Below are 21,945 nucleotides of genomic sequence, written 5' to 3'. Positions count from 1 at the left end.
TTAATAAACACAATAAAAAAAAGTAATTGTTATTGACATTTCAAAAATCTAATTGTGCACTTCAAAGTTCTATATTTAGAAGAAAAAAAAACTCTTATGAGGACTGCACGATTAGACTTTTTGGGTATCTTGATGATGGTTTTCAATAAAAATAAAGACAATTTTGGCCCAGGAAGTTGTAGTTGGTGATATATTTTTCACTGTGCTCGGAACACAGACACATATGTTATATGTCGTTATACAAATGGATAGACACTTAAAAAAAAACATTCCCCCCACTTATACAATGACATATGATGTACCGTCTTATTTTTTGAGCACATTGAAAAATCTCTCGGAGTTGGAGACATGGGTTTGGGGATCCTATTTGGCAGTGGGCCAGTGGCCCACAATCCAATGTCCCTACCCACCCATTGTGGTTTGCAAGCCGTCCGCTTATTCCCCTTCTCCCCTATCTCTCTGCTCCAGCAACTCAGACCGCAACCAGACGCCGATCGTCGCCAAATTCCATGTGAGTTTCTCCAAAACTTTATTCGATAATTTTCGCACAATATACTTTCAGCGATTTTCCTACCCCTTTTATTTGCACGATTTTGTTTGTGTTTTTTTTACATTTTATTCTTCAGCCTATAGATACAGCTGTTTATATATCTATCTATCTATACACACAGAATGGGTTGCACTGTGAGAGAGAAGCACATCCGTACAAATCGAAAGCCCCGATCTACAAAACCCGATGTCGATTATTGTTGTCACTTTGATAGGGCATCAATCTCCAAATCCATACTCGAATCGGGTCTCAAACCGTTCAATCACCATCTGGGTTCCAATGACGATTCCACCCAGAACCCTAAATCGATCCCAGGCCCCAACCCCAATTTGGATGAGAGCGGGTGGGGTTACTGCACTGAGGAACAATTGGAGGAGATTTTATTGAAAAATTTGGAATTTTTGTACAATGAGGCTATTTCTAAGCTAACTGCGTTGGGTTATGATGAGGATGCCGCACTTAAAGCAATATTGCGAAATGGGCATTGCTATGGCGGTATGGATGTGTTAACCAACATTATGCATAACTCATTGGCTTATTTGAATAGTAGTTGTGGAAGCAGTAATGGGAAGTCGGATGAGGCTGAGCCTGTTTTTGCTGATTTAAGGCAGCTGGAGGAGTACTCGCTTGCGGGTATGGTGTGTATGTTGCAACAAGTTAGGCCACATTTAAGTAAAGGTGATGCTATGTGGTGTTTGCTTATGAGTGATCTTCATGTGGGTCGGGCAAGTACTATGGAAATTCCCTCCCTTCCCAGTGGAGGTAATGAAAATAATAGCTCGACATCCAGTAATGTTGAATCTGGTAGTAATGGGAACCATTCAGTTGGCGTTATGGCTCCTGCACTTTGTAGGTTTCATGGTGGTTGGGGGTTTGGAGATGGGGGAGCTTCAGAGTTTCCAGTTCCTGGGTTTTTCTCTTATGGTGCTGAATTGACTTTGCAAAGGGATATTGAGTGTCCCAAGAGGTTTAACCTTTCTCCCTCCATGAAGTCGTTGCTGAAAAGGAATGTTGCAATGTTTGCAGCTGGTTTTCGAGCAAACTCAAAACAGTTAAATGCTCAACCACAGGCTTGCCTGAACAGTTTAACTAGTAGGGACACCTCGGTTGGACTGGGGTCTGAAGCTGCAGTTCAGCAGTCTGATGAGTCAAAGAATTCAAAGAACCAGGAGGTGGTTAACTCAGTGTTGAGTAAGTTTCGCGATTTGAATCTTGATGAGAATATGGAGTTTGTGGGGGAAGATCAAAAGAATGAGGTGATAGTTACTCTACTTCATCAAGTAAAAGAGCTTGAGAAGCAAGTTAAGGAACGGAAGGAATGGGCGCACCAGAAGGCAATGCAGGCTGCAACAAAGCTCAGTCACGATCTTGCAGAGCTTAAAATGCTGAGGCTGGAAAGGGAGGAGACTCAAAGGTTGAAGAAAGGGAAGCAAACTCTTGAGGACTCAACCATGAAGAGACTCTCAGAAATGGAAAACGCTCTAAGAAAGGCCAGTGGTCAAGTGGACCGCGCAAATGCAGCTGTGAGACGGCTTGAGACTGAGAATGCAGAAATCAGAGCAGAGATGGAGGCTTCTAAACTGAGTGCATCAGAGTCAGTAACAACTTGTTTGGAGGTTGCAAAGAGGGAGAAAAAATATCTGAAGAGGCTTTTGGCTTGGGAGAAACAGAAAACTAAATTGCAGGAAGAGATTGCAGAGGAGAAACAGAAGATTTCAGAATTGCAACAACATTTGGCTCGGATGAAGCATGATCAGAAAGAAGCTGAGGTTGGTTACATCTATCTGTTTTATCTTTGCACATATGCACACACCTAACATTTTTCTTTTTACACAATGCCATGTTCGTGTGATTTGAATTTACAGGTTGTTGATGCGTCTGGTAACTTACATAGGGTGATGGTTTATGTTTCATAGAAAGTCGTGCAACCTTTGATTAGAACCAAATGCTTAGTTTTGAATAAGTGAGTGAATGAAGCAACAACTTGAACAACAATTGAAACAAAGTTTTACAGTTCAATGGTTGGGGCATCACCGGATGTGGAGGAATAATTTACATAGTGCAATGTGCAAGTGCAAGCCCTGTCATCTAAAAGTTAAGATTCTAAAGTTTCATTTAGAATAATGGAGAGAAGTCAAGAATCATAGGCTGGTATTGTTTGTTCTATCATCTGTTTGCTTTCATTCTTTTGCTCAGCTGTTACTTCAGTACTTGTAAGGGGATGGCAATATGCTTATGATGGTGAGTCTGGAGATTCCAACCTTTTTCTGTTCTCTTATAATATTTGTCCACCTGCGGAGCCACTTGTGAATTGTATGGACTAGACGCACATGTGAAATACTGAAGTATTGTTGTAACTCCATGAAGGTTGTACTACTTTGTTTGCATTCTAGAGTTGCTAGTTAAAATTTTGTTGACTTTGACTTAAAATGTTCTCATAAATTAATCATGGTCTGTGCTTTCTTATGGATATATTTTAATGGTTAATGTGTTTGTTGCGGGGTCTTTACTATTTCTATTTTTTTCCTTTTATGGCTCAAGAGTCTTCTTCTCGATAGTCATAGTTATTTAAGAACTTCAGGTTGGTTGTGAGGGGAATTTTGTTGTTTGCTTTGCTGATACTAGCATTTTTAGTTCGACTAATGGTCTTCAACTCAATTGGGAGAGAATGCAACAAGATAAATTTCTTGGACCTAGCTTTTTTTCTTTAACCTCAGTTGTGGAGATTTCATATTTCTGATCTTCTTGGTAGCATAAGGTGGGGAGATTTTGTTATAGGTAGGAGGGCATAAGTCCAGCAAGTTGACATCTAATTTTTCAACCCTCAAAACCTACTTTTGAGGGTGATGTCATAACCACTTGTACAATAGACAAAATCTACTTTATCCTCTATCAGAAACTATCAAAAAATAAAGTCGTGCAAAGTTTTCAATTATGATTTAGTTTTAATTAAGTGGCAGCCTGTACTTACCAGTTAGAATGAGAGCTCGTTTAGGAATTTCTTTTAAATGACTGAAAGCACTTTTAGAGAAAATGTTTTTGGATTCTTAAAGCACTTGAATTGCTTTTACTAAGGATTGGTATTAAAAACATTTTCTCTAAAAGAAGTTTTAGTCATTTAAAAGCACTTCCCTGACGAGCCCTGAATTTATCTGAAAATTACTATCTTGGTAGATACTGGATGATTCTAGCATTATATGTCATTCCACCTTGTTGGATGCTGCTTAATTGAAGTGTGGGATTACTCTATATTGAATACAGTCAAACGGAACATTGTTTGAAAAGTTCCGTTTGTTGCTTTTTCTTTAATTTCTTAGGAGTTGCAAGGTTGCTATATATAAGAATAGCCGTATGAAATTTCAGTTTTTGCCTTTCTCAATCAATTGTATGATGTAATCCTGTTTTTTCCTTTGTTCCTTATCATTAGCTTTTATTACCGGGATAAAATTAGTACTGATTTGAATTTGGTTTTCCCACTCTCTAATCTTCTTTTTCTCCTCTCACTCTCTTCCTTTATGATTCCCTATAGTCTTCTTCCCTATCACTTTGTTGTTCTCTGAAGTTTACATTGACTGAATTATAAGTGGTGCTATTACCTCTCACAGAAGTGCTCACTTCAGCCATCAGTATTCCCAAAATACTTCGAATCCAAGACTTCCTGTTTTTCTGGTTAACCCCGCATCTTATCAGCTAGTCCTAGACGCAGCACCCTTTGACTGGGGTGTGACGGCAGACTCTTTAGGTGATTATATGGGAGCACAAAATTGTAGTAAGTCTTTTTGAAGGGTGTGGAGTTCATCTTTCTGGTTGGTGGCCATAGTGCTGGCCTAGCTCAATTACCTTGCTCTATTCTCCTGTTTAAAATTTTTCATACAATCTCATCCCATTGCATGCTATATATCCTTACCTTAGCGAGTCTTCAACTACATTTTATACTATTTCTGTTCAGTGCAGAAGGTATCACTCTCCATTGATGTTCCATAATTTCTTCTCTCTAGGAAAAACTTGTTTGTATATCTTCAAATGCAGTTACTTAAGTTCCATTTTAATAGTTATCCTTGTATAGTACGAAACACATACCAATGCAACAACTCTGTTCTGCGAATTTCTTGTTACAGGTGAAATGGAGGCAGGAACAGAAGGCTAAGGAGGAAGCCTTGACTCAAGTAGAAGAGGAACGACGTGCTAAGGAAGCAGCTGAGGCTAGTAATAAAAGAAAGCTTGAAGCTTTGCGCCTAAAGATAGAAATAGATTTCCAGCGTCACAAGGATGACCTCCAAAGACTTGAGCAGGAACTCTCACGTCTAAAAGTATCCGCCCAGTCTACTGAATCGGTTCATCCATCAAATGCGTTGCCAAAAGCAATCCCAGAAGGTGCAAAACCCCAAGGAGAAACTATTGCTAAGATGCTTCGTGATTTGGATAACCTGGAGAAATCAGCAGAGAAAGAAGTGGGCTGTGATAGGGAATGCATAATTTGCATGAGAGATGAAGTCTCTGTTGTTTTCCTGCCATGTGCTCATCAAGTTCTTTGTGCCAATTGCAATGATGGTCACGGGAAAAAAGGTAAGGCCACCTGCCCATGTTGCCAGGCTCCTATTGAACATAGGATTCGTGTTTTTGGTGCAAGTTCTTAGTTTGTCCGGTGAAGGATTCTGCGTTTTTCTTAAGCAAGACCTTTTCAGGTATACCAAATAATATACATTTCAAATTTCCCCTTGTCATTCAAGCTACACGCTGAGCACATCAGCAAAACAGATATGTACTTAAATAAAAAGAAAGCTTGTATCGGACTTATGTTTCGATTTGGAATGACAGGAACATCCGTTTTCTCGTTTGTTACCCTCCCTTTTGTTAGCAGTATAAGCTAATGATTTTTATATCGTCACACACATATGTATGCATTTGAAGCTCAACAACGAAGTAATCGATGCTTATGATTGCTGTCAAAGTGTGCTGATTTTCTACCGGAGCATGTTGTAGGGAAGTAGTAGAATCATGATACCAGAAATTACTTGCAGAGTGGTAGTTGCTAGGGCTTCGGAGTGCTGCTTATTCTTTATTCATTTGATCTGCGGGAGGGCAAAATTTTGGGTGTAACTAGTTGTATATCGCATTCCCTGTCTTTATCGCGTGTTATATCGTCTGATAAGAGAGCTACGAGGAGAGAAATATACAACAGATTACACCATAGAATTTTTAAACTCTCAAAATTGCACTTAATACGTAAGAAAAAGAAAATAAAGATGAGTGTATCTCTCTCTACACCCAACACTGCAACTCTCCATTGTTTCCGGCGAACTATAACCAGACATGGACAAAGTTTTCCCTTAACAAAATGATATAACAAATTAACTGAGATTAGCTAGTTGCTAAACAGACATGTTTTTCTCTCTAAAGAGTCTTAACCATCTTGGTGTCGTTTGTGGATACAGAGACAATAGGCAAGCATGAGCAAGACAAAGAGCATCGGCACAAAAGCAACAAGCACCTTCTGCTGCATACTTCCTCCGTCTCCCTCTTCTGAAAATAGTTAAAGAGTATCAAATTTATATTCACATCTTTCTTACAAGTCCATGCCCGAATCATAAAGAATGCACATATATTGCATAGTAATTCGGAATTTTGCTAAGAAAGAGAAAAAACGAATAACAATCACGATTTCGCATGCATTTACTAACATGTCAAATAGTGATTTGACTGCCACGACTTGTAAGGAAAAAATGGCAAATATATAGGGTCCAAAATATTAATAGTTGGTCAAACAGTACTATTGTGTAATCACAAGTAAATAAAGAGATTAATGTTAGAAATAACCGTAGCATCCTAATAAAGCTCAAGAATATATTATTTCTATCAACTAGAGAGAGAGAGAGAGCTCAAGAATATATTATTTCTATCAACAAGAGAGAGAGAGAGAGAGAGAGAGAGAGAGAGAGAGAGAGAGAGAGAGAGAGAGAGAGAGAGAGAGAGAGAGAGAGAGAGAGAGAGAGAGAGAGAGAGAGAGTCGGAGAGGAGATTCAAATTTGAAACCTCTTCCAAAGTTAGAAAGAGTATTTACCTCCGTGAGTAAGCGAGAAGGCAAATAACCAGCGAAAAATCAGATTTATATATATGTTACAAAGAAATGTATATAGGCTTAGGTTTACAAGATTTTTTATTACCTTCCATATCATTATAATCTCGAATATTGTTGGTGGTTTTATCGAACGTAATTTATAACATTTACTATGAATATTGATAAGTTTTTGTTGAGCTAGCACATTCAAAAACTTCATTCTACATATATATATATATATATATATATATATATATATATATATATATATATATATATAATGTATGTGCGTGTACATATATTGCGCATGCATTATATTCGTTGGGAACGAGAGTATCACATTGCATGCATTGAGAGTTAATGAAGAATCGAAGTGGATATGTAGCATTTAAAATATCCCACATGCGGTAGATTTGTATTTATTTTTTTAACAAACGATATTATCGACACCAAGAGAAGAGGTTGAGCTTAATATCACAATGGACTAGCAATAATGTGGTTCAAATTTGCATTTGATGAGAATCAAACCTAAGACCTCTCACTTACAAATGAAGAGTAATACCATTAGATCGTAGTACTAAGTGGCAGATGTGAATATTATTTAAACATCCAAGATCTTGAAATTTAGAATTTGGCATGAGCTGTTGCGTGAGGGCCAACTGACGTTAGCGAGAAACCTTTTTCTTTGTTTGGTGCCTGTATTGTACGTACAATGCTAGAGAGTGGCTTGATCTGGGCCGTTGAACGTCTAACGATTCCAAAATTAAATGGCTCATATTAATCCTTAAACGGATGGACTTACTCTAAAGCAATTATTATTTAGAGTCAAAAGTAACTATCTTAGCCTACCACTGGCCCTTACCAAGGCAAAACGGGTGGAGATGCTGTGATTGATTCATCCCTCTTAAAAACACGAATTAATGAGTTAATCCCAAATTGTTCATTTTTTACGATTACTTATTATGTGTCGCCCACCTATTAACGAAACCAAATTTAGAACTATGTCGGTTTGATCTCTCACAAAGACAGTACGTATGCAATAGCATACCCACTAGATGCAAGTTCCACAACCAATCTGAATCTTTGGTTCCAACTAACCAAAATCGAATGAGGATCATCTCCATATCATCTTTGTGAGGATCTCAGAGATCCTCCAATCATGTTCGTTCATCGTACATTGTGCAGTCATAAATTATTGTAATTTTTTTTACTTGAAATTGAATATAAACAGTACCTGACGAAAACTAATCGCACGATATACGATGAACGAACGTGATTGGAGGATCCTAAAATCCTTACAAAGAGATCCTCATTCACCAAAATCAACTCAAATGGAATCCTTGTCTCACCCGACACCAAATTTGACTTAAGTACCACATCCATACACCATCCAAATTCTTTAAAACAAAATTCAAAATAAATTCTATTGAACTACGAGTTTGCTTGATTCTCTCCAAAAGGACACAATTTAGGATGCATTTCATTGTAATTTTCGTTAAATGGTACTATTTTGTGTCATTGTAACAAGAGACTATAATTTAAAGATTATTTAATTTTGACGATTATGATAAGTGATGGATTGCCCTGATGAACATGGTATTCATCATCAATTCATTATGTTCTAAATTCAAACATTCTCCCTCCCCTTATTGTAGTTTACTATAGTAATATCTCTTGTAATAAAAAAATTTGAATGACTCCAAACTTAATTAATAAAAAATCTATATTCTTTACTGAATATTGGTGAAATTGTGTTGAAAGATACTACTGTTTTCCCTCAATACTTAGTTATGATGTCATTACCACTAACCCCTTGCCACAATCATCGCTTCTTTCTTTCTTACTAAATTCTTTATTCAATATAAGAGATATTCAATCACACATTGGCTGCAGGCAGAGCTAGGATTTTCAAATAATGGGGTTGTGATTTCGACCAAGAAAATTTCATTGCACCAAGTTGATTCTTGCCAACACCTGTCGAAGGTTTATGCCAATATATGTAAACAACTACAATGATGTGTAGAGGCTTGTTATGGGTGGATGTACGTAGATTAATGTTGAAGGTAATGTTAATTGAGGCATTTCATCGAGTATTTGGTGCACACAATAGAGTCGCATACAAGAAGAGAGAGAAAGAAGACACTGATGATAGAGAGAAAAAAATAGAAGTAGGAGGAGAAGGTTGTACTTTAGTTTGCCCTAGTTGTTTATAGAGTCAAATACAAGGCACATACAAATATAAACCAATGAAGCCACGGTACCACATCAAGCGGCAGACTAATCCTTCTTTCCATGCAGCCAAAGTACCACATGAAGTGGCAATACTTTTGGCCCTTGGATCAAAAGGTACGCCAAAGCAGAGGCGTTGATCCCAAAGAATGCATCCGTGTTCAAACTTGAGTTGTGAGTTCTAAACTTTGTTTGCTTTCCACTCAACTCAATTTGCAGGAAGAATAATTAAGGTCAGCAAGTTGGACAAGGAGGGAAGGTGCCAAGTGGTAAAAGGTAGGCTTCATATTGAGAAGTTGAGATGCACGAGGGATGTTATTTCACACAAAACATCAAGCAAGACAGCTGTTTGAGAATAACAGCTACGTATGCCCAGTTGCCCAATTTTGCATGCAACAAAGTGGTTCATAATTCATGGTGTTAGGTTAACAAGAAGATTTACTTATTCCTTTTCTAGCAAGTTTTGATATTTCATCCATCAAAAGTCCGCTCCCTAATAACTTGTAATCCGTGAGCCCTGAAGAGAACTGCTGGTAGCTGCACTTTTTAATGCCACAGATGTTTCCACACGAGTTTTGTGGCCTTTCAGTTGCATTATTTGCAGTCTCTGGTCAACTCACGTTGCACCGTTGACTCAACAAAAAATTTCTTTCATTTCTTGTATGTCAACATCGGTACGGTGCTTGAGATCTTTGTACCTGTTTTTTGATGAAGACAGAACAACTTTGATGAAAACAAAAAAACAAAATTCATCGCTAAATTAGTTAAAATTAGTTTGATTACATTCCATTTTTAGTTTTAGCTTTTATTTTTGGTGTTAGAGGTAAAGGGAAAGCATACGGGGAAACATAGGGATGATGAATGATGGAGGGAGGGTGGTGAGAGGGAAGAGGGGAGAAACATAGGAGAATCTGTGAAACAAATGGTATGCTTTATGTCCGAGAGATAAGGAAGGAAATGGAGAACTTAAATAGACGAAGTAAGGAAAGAGAATAGGATCCCAGATAGAGCTTTAACTCAGTGGTAGAAAACAATAATGCTTATGTATCTTGGTGCGGATTCGATTCTCACCCATCTCCCTGTCTCCTAACATTTAACAATTTAACCCGCTAACGCTATAGTTTGTCAAAAAAAGGTAAGAGAATAGGATCAATTAACTAGGCCCAATCCTAGTTGATTAGATTGCTAATTCTCTGGCGTGAACTATAAACAGATATTCACACTTTTCTGATTCCATATGTTTTAGTAGATACTGCATATATTAGGAATGAAAATTGATTCTGATGTAGATCAAATGGTGGAATGGATTAAAGATTAAGTTGAATGATGCAAATCGGGCAACAAGACCAAAGGTTTACGGATTTGGGCTCTCATGTCTAATTTGGGCCAATGACCCCTCGTTTCGAAGAGAATGAAATCGCACATCAACACAATGCTTTCATGTAACATATGGGCGTTTTGGGTCAAATTCCATAGTTCGCAGTGTTTTAAGTTTAAGGCATTTTTAATATTTTGTTAATTGTTTAATTCTAAACCATATTCGGACTCCTAGGGCTTCTAGTGTTAAGAGACATTGTAAGTAGAATGTTTAGACATTAGGTTTGTTATCTATTAATAATCAATAAATTAATTTTGAAATTTTGTCCTACATTATGGTGGATTCTTTCTTTGTAGATTGCGTCAATACTCATATTTTACTAAACGCTTATAACTCAAGATTCAAATTGGCTCAAACTCTCATTTCCTATAAATAAACATGTCTTTCACAATTACTTTCATATTAAGTTGATATTCAAGTAAACAATTTTGGATTAGGGAGTAAAAGTTGAGTTTCCACTAATGGAGGTTTGAGATCTCAAATATTGGCCTCGTTAATCTTAATATACATGAATGTGATCCTAATTTGGAGTTGAGAATCTCTACATGATGGACAATTTCTTTTAAGTATTTGATATATGAGAACCCAGATGGTGCAATACAAATTTTTAAATTTGGTTGATGTTGAGTGGCCGGTTTGTGTGAGTCATTGAGCTCCCTCCCATGCCATAAAGTGAAAATAAATACCCGTCAAAGAAAAACGAGTGAATAATATTAGTAGTAGATTATAGAAACCCCTAATCACGGTTGAGTAAATAAACAAAACAGTTTTGAGTGATGAAATGCTGACTCTTACCCCTTGTGAAAGCAACCCATATTTAATATGACAACACACTTTTGTGCTATGCATGTGAAATGTAGGAACACACACCAATCTCATTTTCTCACCCCATATAAAGTAACCGTCAGAGAGAGTTGGGGTTTTCTGAATACACGAAGAAGTAATGTTAGGGAAACTAAATTTGTAGACAAAGTTTTAGAAATTAAAGGACATGGAAATTGATAATTGGTTTATTACTTAAATGTTGATAAACGTGCTTACTCCAATTGGTGACATATCATTTAGTTTGCAAATTTAGTCTCTAAATTTAATCTTCCTAGCATTACCCTACACAAAAACTCCCAGATAGCCAGCCACGCACATCACAATACTCGGCACTATTTTAATACTCTTCCCATATTATGGCTGCACGGTGGTGTTCCTCAAACTGAATATATACGCAAACTATATATATGTCTATACCAAACTTCTAATGATCAGAACTCTAATCATCTGATCTTCCCTCCACGACTTTCTGTTTGTCTGTGTCCCTTAAATTTTTGGGGGGTTTTTTCCTGTATGTTTCCCAAAGTTCATGCAGGTATGGAAATGGACATGGGCAAGGATTGTGGTAAAACTGGAGGGAATGGAGAGAAGCGTTTGCAGATTTTTGTTGATAGAATGAAACGATTTCCGGCTTTGGTTTGGAGCACGGTGTGGACCGTCGGACGGGATGATCCGAGAAGGGTGATCCATGCTCTGAAAGTTGGCTTGTCTTTGACACTGGTTTCCTTGTTGTATCTGATACAGCCATTGTTTGTTGGGATTGGAGCGAATGCCATTTGGGCTGTCATGACTGTGGTTGTTGTGCTTGAGTTCACTGCAGGTGGTTGATTAGCCTATGATTTGTTCAAATACTATAAATAATAGATATGTATATTATATATATATGTGATGAACAAAAGTTGTTTCATATTCTTGTTGTTATTTGTAAACAGGGGCTACTTTATGCAAAGGACTGAACCGAGGATTGGGAACATTGTTAGCTGGATCATTGGCATTTTTCATTCAGTACATTGCAACTGAATCCGGTCAGACTTTTCGAGCAGTTTTCATCGGAGCAGCAGTCTTTCTGATTGGTAATCTCATCTTTGTTCACTAGGCAATCTTTAATGACATTTCCTAGTTCTAAAAAAAGACAGATTTTATTTTTCATGTTAATTTGAAGTTAGTTCCTTTATCATAATCTGTCAATTGAAAATTTCTCTACTAATTAAAATTATACTAATATTTTACTATCTTTTCATTTTATGATTTGGCAGGAGCTGCAGCTACTTACATGAGGTTTTTCCCTTATATTAGGAAGAACTACGACTACGGAATAGTGATATTTCTCTTGACCTTCAACCTGATAACCGTGTCAAGCTACCGTGTCGAGCATGTCCTGAAGATTGCGCATGATCGATTCTACACCATTGCCATAGGCTGTGGTATCTGCCTACTGATGAGTCTACTGGTATTTCCGAATTGGTCAGGAGAAGAGCTCCATAATTCCTCAGTGTTCAAACTTGAAGGCCTAGCTAGAGCTATTGAAGGTATATATGCAAAGTTACTTATCATCGTGATCATATCTTCGACCTCTGCACCCAAATTTGAATCTCCTAGCCGAATTTTATATTTGATTAGAATATCGTTCGAGTAACCAAGAATCATTATATCAATAACTAAACATGCCCAGTGATTCAAAGTATTTTGCGATTTATGATTTTGCAGCTTGTGCGAATGAGTACTTCAGTGAAGAAACAGATGTAGACCAAGACAAATCGACAGAGGATCCCATATATAAAGGTTATAAGGCTGTTTTGGACTCCAAGTCTCAGGATGAAACCATGGTATGATTCTTGGAAATCTTTGGTTTCGTTTATTTTTTATATTCAACTTCACAGAAACTCTGCGAAATTGTTATGCCCTCTTCAATGATTTTGGTGTTGCAATTTGAGCAGGCCTTACATGCAAGTTGGGAACCAAGGCACTCAAGACACTGTTACAGATTTCCATGGCAGCGATATGTGAAATTGGGAAACGTTCTTCGCCACTTCGGATACACTGTTGTAGCTCTACATGGATGTATAGGAACCGAAATTCAGGTAACGCTTAAAAATTATATGTTCTAATACATTTACCCTATATATTCATTGAGAAAAGAAACAAAATAATATACAAGAAACAAAAAAATATACATAGTATGATGATTGTCATGAGAATTATGATTATGTTCTCGAGAACCCTCATAATTTGTTCGTAGTGAACAAGAATATAGGTCACATGTTTCTTGTTGTGACAGATCGCAGATTTGGAACATAGTTTCATATGCATCAACAAAAAGGGGATCTAATTTTGGCTTTGTTTTTCTTAATAATTGATGTACCTTTTTCTACTAAATTTCTCTTGCAGACCCCAAGATCTGTTAGGTTACTCTTCAACGACCCATGCATTCGCCTAGCCGGGGAAGTATCAAAGGCACTGATGGAACTCGCCAATAGCATAAGAAATCGCCGCCATTGCTCTCCCGAAATACTATCCGATCACCTCCACGAAGCTCTGCAAGATCTTAACACAGCCATAAAATCACAACCAAGACTGTTCCTAGGCTCCAACAGCAACCAGGCAACCAACATGCTTGCCCTAGCAGCTGCACACGCAACCCAGCAAAAGCAAGGAGTCTCATTATCAAGCGTGAAAACCGACAGTTCAGCATTGCTCAAATGGAAAACAAAGGGGGCTACTGAGCAGGCAAAGGAGCCGGAGAGGAAGTTTTTGAGGCCACAGCTGAGTAAAATTGCCATAACAAGCCTCGAGTTCTCAGAAGCGCTTCCATTTGCCGCTTTTGCGTCTCTTCTGGTGGAGACGGTGGCAAAGCTGGATCATGTGATCGAGGAAGTTGAAGAGTTGGGGAGGATTGCATGCTTCAAAGAGTACGAGCATGGTGATGAGAATATTGTTGTGACTTGTGAGAGGCCACCGGTGAATCCTGTTCAAAACCATTTGCCTTCCCATGGAGCTGATTAATTATTAAGCCTTAATCTGTACAAGCAAGGATGGATGTCATAATCCAAATATTGTCGGCAGTGGCTGGCTAATATTGCAGAACTTCCTTGATAGAACAAATGTTCATTCGATTAGAGAATAATCGGCTCCGAATGATAAAAACCATGACCTTCATATTTTTGTTTTGATGAAAATTTTACCAGGAATCTGTTGTTGTTATTGTTAAAAAAAAATGTATTTGATTATTCAGTTTAAACTCGGGTGCAGCAAAATGATTTGGAAGACGGTTGACATGAAAAACATGAAAAAAAAAACTGCAAATTAGATTTAGACGCTCAAAATTAAAAAAAAAATTTAATCAAACATCTTATGCAATTTAGGATTTAAATTAAGGCGCTTAGGTATATTTCATATCCGTATTTCTCTATTTATCAAATTAAAAATTAGAATTAGATGCCTCATTTTAAACATTTTTAGATTAAACATTCATTCTTTTTTAACTTTACATTAAGGTGCTTTAATTTTTTATTAAACCATCTATTCCACGTATATTCTTGATTTAGATGCTTTTCAAATTTATTTTAAATTAATTTCTACGCTAGAAATGCCTTCAAATAATATTTATTTAATTTATTATCTTTATCCTTACCTCAATTTAAAAATTCAATAATATCCAAATAGATAATAACCAAATTAATTGTGGACAAAGAGACTTAAATTATTAAGAATTTTCAATAGGATAATATATATAAATCATTTCTAACATGGTACAATCTTTATTTCTACAAGGGTTAATATTCTTTCTCATTCTCTATTTTCTTTAGAATTCAACTATGATTCAGGTAAAATTAATGTACCATCTTTCTTAACAAAATATTAAAATGTACCTCATTTCTAACATGGTACAATCTTTATTTCTACAAGGGTTAATATTCTTTCTCATTCTCTATTTTCTTTAGAATTCAACTATGATTCAGGTAAAATTAATGTACCATCTTTCTTAACAAAATATTAAAATGTACCTCATTTCTAACATGGTACAATCTTTATTTCTACAAGGGTTAATATTCTTTCTCATTCTCTATTTTCTTTAGAATTCAACTATGATTCAGGTAAAATTAATGTACCATCTTTCTTAACAAAACATTAAAATGTACCAACACCACTTATTTTTAAATTAAAACATACTTATGCCGAATTGAAAGTCTTCATAGTAAATTTAAATGTACTAGTACTAAATTAAAATGTAACCATGCTGAATTAAAATGTACCCATGTTAAATCGAAGTGTACTGATGGATTTTAGGTACGCTTATTTTAAATGTACCAACACGTATGTTTTAGTAACTTTCTATTTTATTGTTTGTATCTACATTTTATATGTGTGTATTATGTATTTGCCAATTATTTAAAGAAAAAACTATTGCAAGTTGTCTTTTAGGTACGTTTTATGAGTCAAGATAAAACACCAGTGTCATATGAGTATTGGAAGATTTCAAATTTTCATAATTTTATGAACTAATGACAATTTTTAAAATTGTAAATGCATGAATAATGAAAAGAAAAGAAGATAATTTGCCACAGGGAAATAATATAAAATGAAATTAATAATCCCCAATTTATAGGAGAATGTTTAATCAAAATTTTAAAAGAAACAGATGTTTAGTGTAAGTAATTAAAAAACAAGGCACCTAATCAAAATGTCCCTTAAATTGCTAAACGATTTTGAAGAAGCTTGAAAAAACATTAAAAAATAAAAATAAAAAGTTTGAAAAAGTTGAATAGGGCCCAACCGGGTTCGAACCGGTGACCTCTTGATCTGCAGTCAAATGCTCTACCACTGAGCTATGGACCCATTTGCTGTTCTTCTTTACGTTGTAATTTAAATAGCGTTAAATATAGACACTTTATGACCTTATTAACTAATTTAAAATTCTGGTTAAAACATAGGCTAGGCCATAATAGTTTTGCCGAATTTTTTCTAGTACTATTCACTTTATACAAATGCAACCCTTTTTTTTTTTTTGCTTTCGAGACTCCAAAAAGATCGTTTTGTATCTATAAAATTATAAGGGGGGAAAATATATTTGAAGGAGTACATGATGACTTTTTTGGAGTACCATAACAACTCTATTTTTTCTTTTTTATACATCAATGTTCTTTTGCCAGAGGAGGGGAGAATCGAACTAAACTACCCAATGAGTTACAGTTAGTCAAGTTACGTATCAAATTTGCTAAACATGGGAACCGAATTTGAGATCTTTCCTAAACTCTAATTATACAAAAGCAACATTATATTACAAATTATAATTCTTTTGGTGGAATTATAAGTCTTGACAAGGTTGAAGCCTGGGAACATCAATGACAAATCCAATGATTGCATGACACATGTCATTTTAAGGGTAGAGAATGTTTAAGGATAAGATATTACAAACTTTTGCCAATATTTTGTGAGGATAGTAGTGAATGAGATATATAGTATTGTTGGGTGTGGATAAATTAGTGCGTAGGCATTTGCTGCACACACACAAATGGCTTGTTGCTTCTCAAACACTGTATCTTATGGCTGGAAACTGAAAAGAAGCAGCCCATACAGCTTGTTTGGCTGGAGTATAGGAAAAACCAAACAGGATGAAATGCCACAGACCAAGTACTATGACACTGATCTTCCATTCCCACCTTCTCTGCTTGACAAAACATTCTTAAGTGGTATTTTTACTCTCTCTCTCTCTCTCTCTCTCAATTGTATCATATGGTGGTTTCTTGTACATCTAATTTTGAGAGGTATAAAACATGAAAACAGATCTAATATAGGGCCTTTACCTTTAGGCATGTCCTTATTAGCATGTACTGTAGGCAAATACTCGCATTGATAATATGAAATATAATTCTTACCTTCTTTGTTCCTGATGTTCATTTAGTCTAACGGAATCCATTCTATACTTTAATCGAGGATGTTTTGAGTCCAACTCTCATCGATGATTCTGATGCAAAAAACTTATATAGCAATGACCCTTATGTCATATGATGATTTTGAGCAGGCAGGGAACTCAAGTGTTGTTATAAGGCCACAATTGATGGATTTAGTGCAGCTAATTTCCACAACTCCTGTGACTTCAAGGGGCCATGTGCCATAATTGGCTACACAAACAAGTCCTTCAAGTTTGGTGCATTCAACCCTGAAGGCTACAGAAGCACAGACGATTATTACGACACCTTCGATGCATTCCTTTTCTACTGGACAGACAATGACATAACCGATCCAATTGTTTTGCCCAAAGTAGGAGGAAGTGGTGCAGCCCTTTTCGATTATGCTCGAGGTGGGCCGCAATTTGGGGCCGATGGGCTGCTTATCGGACCACCTCTAGCGCCCGTTATGGGCGGGTTTGCAGGCCCGGATACTAATTCGGGTATTGGTGATTTAAGGCAAGCTAAATCTAGATTAGGATTGTCATATGCAAAGAGGGAAGATGGGAAGGAGTCACTTTTTGGTGATGAGTCTAGAGCAACCCTTGAAGAAGTTGAAGTTTATTGCAGTCCTCAAATTGCAAGCTTGTACTAAACTTAAAAAGGGTACATATATATATATATATATATTGAAGGTTAGCAGTTATGTTTTTATTTAAATATTTAAATATGTTGATGCACAAAACCAGAAGTATTCGAACAACGTAAATCCGACTGTGAATTTGCAAGAAATGTAAATAACACAAGATGTATCGTAGTTCACCCCAAGGTTTGGGCTACGCCCACACTGATTGTATTTATCTGAGAGTATTTGTGAGGGAGAGAGTGTGAGAGCTTTGCTCTAGATAAGAGAAGCTTAGGAAATGGCCTCCCCTAATTGTGAGGGTGAGGAGTTCTTTTATAGAATAATGACTCCTCACTTATTACATATTTACCCCTTCCTTTATTACATAATTACATTTGAGTCCCTTGAGTATTTATACGAGGTCTAAATACGCAAACCCTAAGTATGGTATAAACAAAATATATTTATATTTTATTTTATTACCAATATTATATACATAATATTTTCCTTTATTACCAATGTTAATTTTCAAAGTGTTTTGTTTTCTTTTTCAGTTTGAATTGACTACGTTTTGTCCCGTTGTGATTTTTTGTCTGTTTTGATTACCATGATTCCTGGCGTTTTGGCTTTCAGTTGCATTGATTCCTACCGTTTGCAATCTCAACATATTTTTTTATTATTATAATATATACATACATACACACATGCAATCATGATTTTATAAAAATCGCCATCTCAACGGATACCAGGACACACACCAACATATATATATATATTTGTAATTTTGGGTTATGTGGATTGGAAGTAAAAACAAGAATTTTTTTTTTTACATATATTGATTTAAAAGCAACATATTGAAAGGGTGTGAGTTAGAAGGTTCTTCCGGTGTGCAAGGAAGAATCTTATCAGAAGAAAGTTCTGGGCTGTTTTATTCTGGGAACGACATGGTGTTTGTGAACTGCTTTGCACACTTTGGGCAGAGCCGCGAAACGTCTTAAAGAGAGCGACTTAGTCCACAACTCATCTCAAAAATCATTCACTACTCAAGACTTCTACATTTTTCAGGTAATTTCGTTCATTTTCTATTTCAGTTTACAACAAAGGTTCTATACAAACCCGTGCTTATACATAAGTACATGTAACCGGATGCATATACATCCTTATTCTCCACAAATGTGGTCACGTGCTAGTCTGCTTGTCGCGTGATACTATCTTTGTGAGAGCAGAATGTAATATCACCCAGTTACAAACTTACTCATAAGATTTTCTCCTGTACGTGCACCATCGTTGACATGGCTCTCTTCATGACGTTCCTGATGGAGATACTTCCTCATTTGATTTTCAACCAAACCAAGTGGAGAATACTCGTTATGTTGCTTCGACGACAAAGGAAAAGCTGCAGCACTTATTCGATACTTTAGACGAAGCAGTAGGGGGCTGAGAGGGAAATGTATGTATAGTAGTACGTAGGGGGCGGGAGAATCTGTTTTAAAAAACAATGGTGGGTCTTAGTGTCGTAGATAGGAAAGAGCAAATTAGAGACCTTTTAGGATGGCAAAGCAATAGCATTCCTAAAGTGACAAATGGGGTATAGTCTCTTTAACTAGATGCTTAACAACTGGATAACTTGAGCTGAGAGAAATGTACATTTTATTGGGTGTGGATGGCACCTTTTTTTTTTATGGCCTTTTCAAGGCATCATGCCCCTATTCAATCAATTAATTGTCTCGAAACCAAAGTTATAATTTGTTTCTTTTGGGGAGTTCACACTACTAACTGTCCAAAAATGAAGTGGTTGCACTTTTCATTAGAAAACGTGTTTGGGGTTGCCAAAAAGCACCTCAAAGGCTGAAGAATAAATTATTTTGATGGGTAACTTCAGTTCAGCCCCATATGATCAAATCAAACAAACTTCGAAGCTGAATTCAAATCCCCGCAACCTCATGCATAACTCAAAACTTTCAGAACAGTGTTCCAAATAATAAATTTAATCTATCATTAGTTGTGGAAACAGCCTCTTTGTAGAGCAAGTGTAATGCTGCGTACGATAGACGTTCCCTCCCCAACTCTCGCAAAGCGATGAGCCTTGTTGGCTTGAGGTTATCCTTTATCAGTTGGTGTCTTGTAGTATCGAATTATGAGAAGTTCAAATCTTCGCAACCTCGTAAATAATTCAAACTATTTATCACATTGTTCAACAGAAAGTTTTTGAAGATGCCTCAACTCCATTTCCCTCCTGAATAACGAAAATGCAATTTACTATTACAGCTTCAGAACAGACAAGGAAGTTAGCCTTAGAGCTTTCCATCACTCAGATCAAGTTGAACAGTAATGTGAATCTTCAATCTTAAAAAGATGTGGAAAATCTAGCAAGTGATACTCTTTTAGCTACCCACCAAAACCTTAGTAAACCCCACCAAATTCCATTTATTACAAACCAAAAAAAAAAGCTTAAAGAATGTGTCTAAACTCTAAATCTAACTTCCTAATGGAATTATTGGATGGCTTATCAACACTTAGAAAAGCAGACTTTATCACTAGCTTTATATCTCAAGAGAATATTAAGTTTGGAAAAAATTCAATAATTTGAAGGAGCATGATGATTGAAGGCAGTGGCGGAGCCACCTTTAGACTAGGATAGGCTCGGGCCTATCCTAAAATTATTTTTTCCTAACAACTTTTACTATCATTAATTAATTTTATAATACCACTATCAACTTGAATTTGTGTTGTATTGGTCAGTCCAATTAACTTCAATCCAACAAATACAAAGCCTTAAATTTTTTGCATTAAAGATTCGAAATTATAGTTCTATACTAATATTAGTTGATCATATTCTCTGTTTCTTGCCTATCTACATTTTTTTTCCTTTGCTTGTAGACTATTATTTTGGTAAATTTCTCATTTTCCTCTATTAGATCGTCTATGAAATCAAGAAGAGAAATATTTCCTTTTTCCAAATTAGCACAAAAAACCCTTCAAATGCTCTCATACCTTCATGTTTTTAGAAAAAAATGTTCTCTTGGCCACTATGAGAAAATGAATGCATGGTCAGTTACATTTGAATTTGATATTAAGAATGAAGAATAAATGGATGTGCTTATAATAATGTTTTATTTTCAACTCTTGATGTAGTTGATCATTTGTAATGAAGAATTAATGCATGGTCACTCACCTTTAAATTTGATACCAAGGCGGCCAAAAGAACGAGATAGTTTCTGCATATATTATGTCCATTTTGGTTTAAAGTGTGCCCCTTCTAACATGAATTTCTGGCTCCGCCATTGATTGAAGGTCGTTGAAAGTTTGAGACACAAGTAGTACTACTGCCTTGAGTTCACATGCTCAACCACTTTTCTCTGTTTTGGTACTCTCTTTAGCATTTACCTGGTATACTTGCCAACTAATTATTCTTTGCCTTAAAAAAATAGGCTAAATAGCCAAAATGGTCCCTGAGAGTTGCATAACTCATCACTTTGGTCCCTAACATTTCAAATCGATAAAAGTAGTCTCTGAGATTGTCCACCATCCATCATTTTGGTCATTCCGTTAAAAACTCCGTTAAGTGTCCTGGAGCTCTTGGCCAGAAGTTTGGGCAATTTTCAAAACTTCGTAAATCAATCGTTTCTTAACCAAATTCGACCCATAATATATAAAAATGAAGATAGGAAAGTGTAGAATAACATTATACCTATTTAGAAGCACAATGGATGCCGGAGATGGCCAGAAAATAGTCTCAAAGTTGACTGGTCCGAGGGAAAACTGAAAAACTCGTTGGAAACTGGGTAAACTTTAAACGTTCATAACTTATTCAATACTCAACGAAATCAAGTGATTTAAAAATGAAAATCATACTTCTCAACGAGATAAAGAGAATGGTACCTTTTTAGACGGCTAAATTGCCGTGGTTTGGCCGGAAAACGGCTTGAAAGTGGCTAACGCGAGACCAAGATAGCCAATTTCGAGCAGTTTTCCGGCCAAACCACTGTGCTTTAGCCATCGAAAAATATACCATTCTCTTCTTCTCGTCGAGAAGTATGATTTTCATTTTTGAATCACTTGATTTCGTTGAGTATTGAAGAAGTTATGACGTTTAAAGTTTACCCAGTTTCCGGCGAGTTTTTCAGTTTTCCTTCGGACCAGTCAACTTTGAGGCTATCTCTGATTACCATTGGGCTTCCAAATAGGTATAATCTTATTCTACACTTTTCTATCTTCATTTTGATATATATGGGTCAAATTTGGTTGAGAAACAATTGAGTTACGAAGTTTTGAAAATCGTCCAAACTTCCAGCCAAGAGCTCCAGGACACTTAACAGAGTTTTTAACGGAATGACCAAAATGATGGATGGTGGACAATCTCACGGATCACTTTTATTGATTTGAAATGTT

General features: G+C 36.3%; 3 protein-coding genes and 1 non-coding gene across 4 annotated transcripts; 3 read left to right on the top strand and 1 right to left on the bottom strand.

Moving 5' to 3' along the window:
- The first annotated feature begins 366 nt into the window (after positions 1–366).
- LOC126626031 (MND1-interacting protein 1) lies at positions 367–5,387 on the top strand. The gene is made up of 3 exons (XM_050295191.1): positions 367–511; positions 672–2,319; positions 4,669–5,387. The coding sequence occupies exons 2-3, from the start codon at positions 673–675 to the stop codon at positions 5,185–5,187; spliced, it is 2,166 nt and encodes a 721-aa protein (XP_050151148.1). The 5' UTR covers positions 367–511; position 672; the 3' UTR covers positions 5,188–5,387.
- A 6,011-nt stretch (positions 5,388–11,398) lies between these two features.
- LOC126625360 (aluminum-activated malate transporter 12-like) lies at positions 11,399–14,278 on the top strand. The gene is made up of 6 exons (XM_050294462.1): positions 11,399–11,860; positions 11,973–12,113; positions 12,297–12,569; positions 12,748–12,866; positions 12,978–13,121; positions 13,429–14,278. The coding sequence occupies exons 1-6, from the start codon at positions 11,554–11,556 to the stop codon at positions 14,041–14,043; spliced, it is 1,599 nt and encodes a 532-aa protein (XP_050150419.1). The 5' UTR covers positions 11,399–11,553; the 3' UTR covers positions 14,044–14,278.
- A 1,526-nt stretch (positions 14,279–15,804) lies between these two features.
- TRNAC-GCA (transfer RNA cysteine (anticodon GCA)) lies at positions 15,805–15,876 on the bottom strand. Its single transcript has one exon. It is a non-coding gene; the product is annotated as a tRNA-Cys (tRNA).
- Positions 15,877–16,497: 621 nt separating this feature from the next.
- On the top strand, positions 16,498–17,673 carry LOC126625223 (uncharacterized). The gene is made up of 2 exons (XM_050294311.1): positions 16,498–16,730; positions 17,063–17,673. Exons 1-2 carry the CDS (start codon positions 16,553–16,555, stop codon positions 17,581–17,583), a joined length of 699 nt encoding a protein of 232 aa, XP_050150268.1. The 5' UTR covers positions 16,498–16,552; the 3' UTR covers positions 17,584–17,673.
- The last annotated feature ends 4,272 nt before the right edge of the window (positions 17,674–21,945 follow it).

This window comes from Malus sylvestris, chromosome 6 (assembly GCF_916048215.2).
Source record: "Malus sylvestris chromosome 6, drMalSylv7.2, whole genome shotgun sequence".
NCBI lineage: Eukaryota > Viridiplantae > Streptophyta > Magnoliopsida > Rosales > Rosaceae > Malus > Malus sylvestris.
This window is presented reverse-complemented; position numbering and strand designations above follow the sequence as displayed.

What these genes read in the sequence shown, in the direction of transcription:
- LOC126626031 (XM_050295191.1), top strand. Translation starts at nt 673, where the DNA reads ATGGGTTGCACTGTGAGAGAGAAGCACATCCGTACAAATCGAAAGCCC. An exon ending in ATGATCAGAAAGAAGCTGAG is followed by an intron (nt 2,320 to 4,668) that starts GTTGGTTACATC and finishes TTCTTGTTACAG; the next exon opens with GTGAAATGGAGGCAGGAACA.
- LOC126625360 (XM_050294462.1), top strand. Translation starts at nt 11,554, where the DNA reads ATGTTTCCCAAAGTTCATGCAGGTATGGAAATGGACATGGGCAAGGAT. An exon ending in TGTGCTTGAGTTCACTGCAG is followed by an intron (nt 11,861 to 11,972) that starts GTGGTTGATTAG and finishes ATTTGTAAACAG; the next exon opens with GGGCTACTTTATGCAAAGGA. An exon ending in AGTCTCAGGATGAAACCATG is followed by an intron (nt 12,867 to 12,977) that starts GTATGATTCTTG and finishes CAATTTGAGCAG; the next exon opens with GCCTTACATGCAAGTTGGGA.
- LOC126625223 (XM_050294311.1), top strand. Translation starts at nt 16,553, where the DNA reads ATGGCTTGTTGCTTCTCAAACACTGTATCTTATGGCTGGAAACTGAAA. An exon ending in TGACAAAACATTCTTAAGTG is followed by an intron (nt 16,731 to 17,062) that starts GTATTTTTACTC and finishes GATTTTGAGCAG; the next exon opens with GCAGGGAACTCAAGTGTTGT.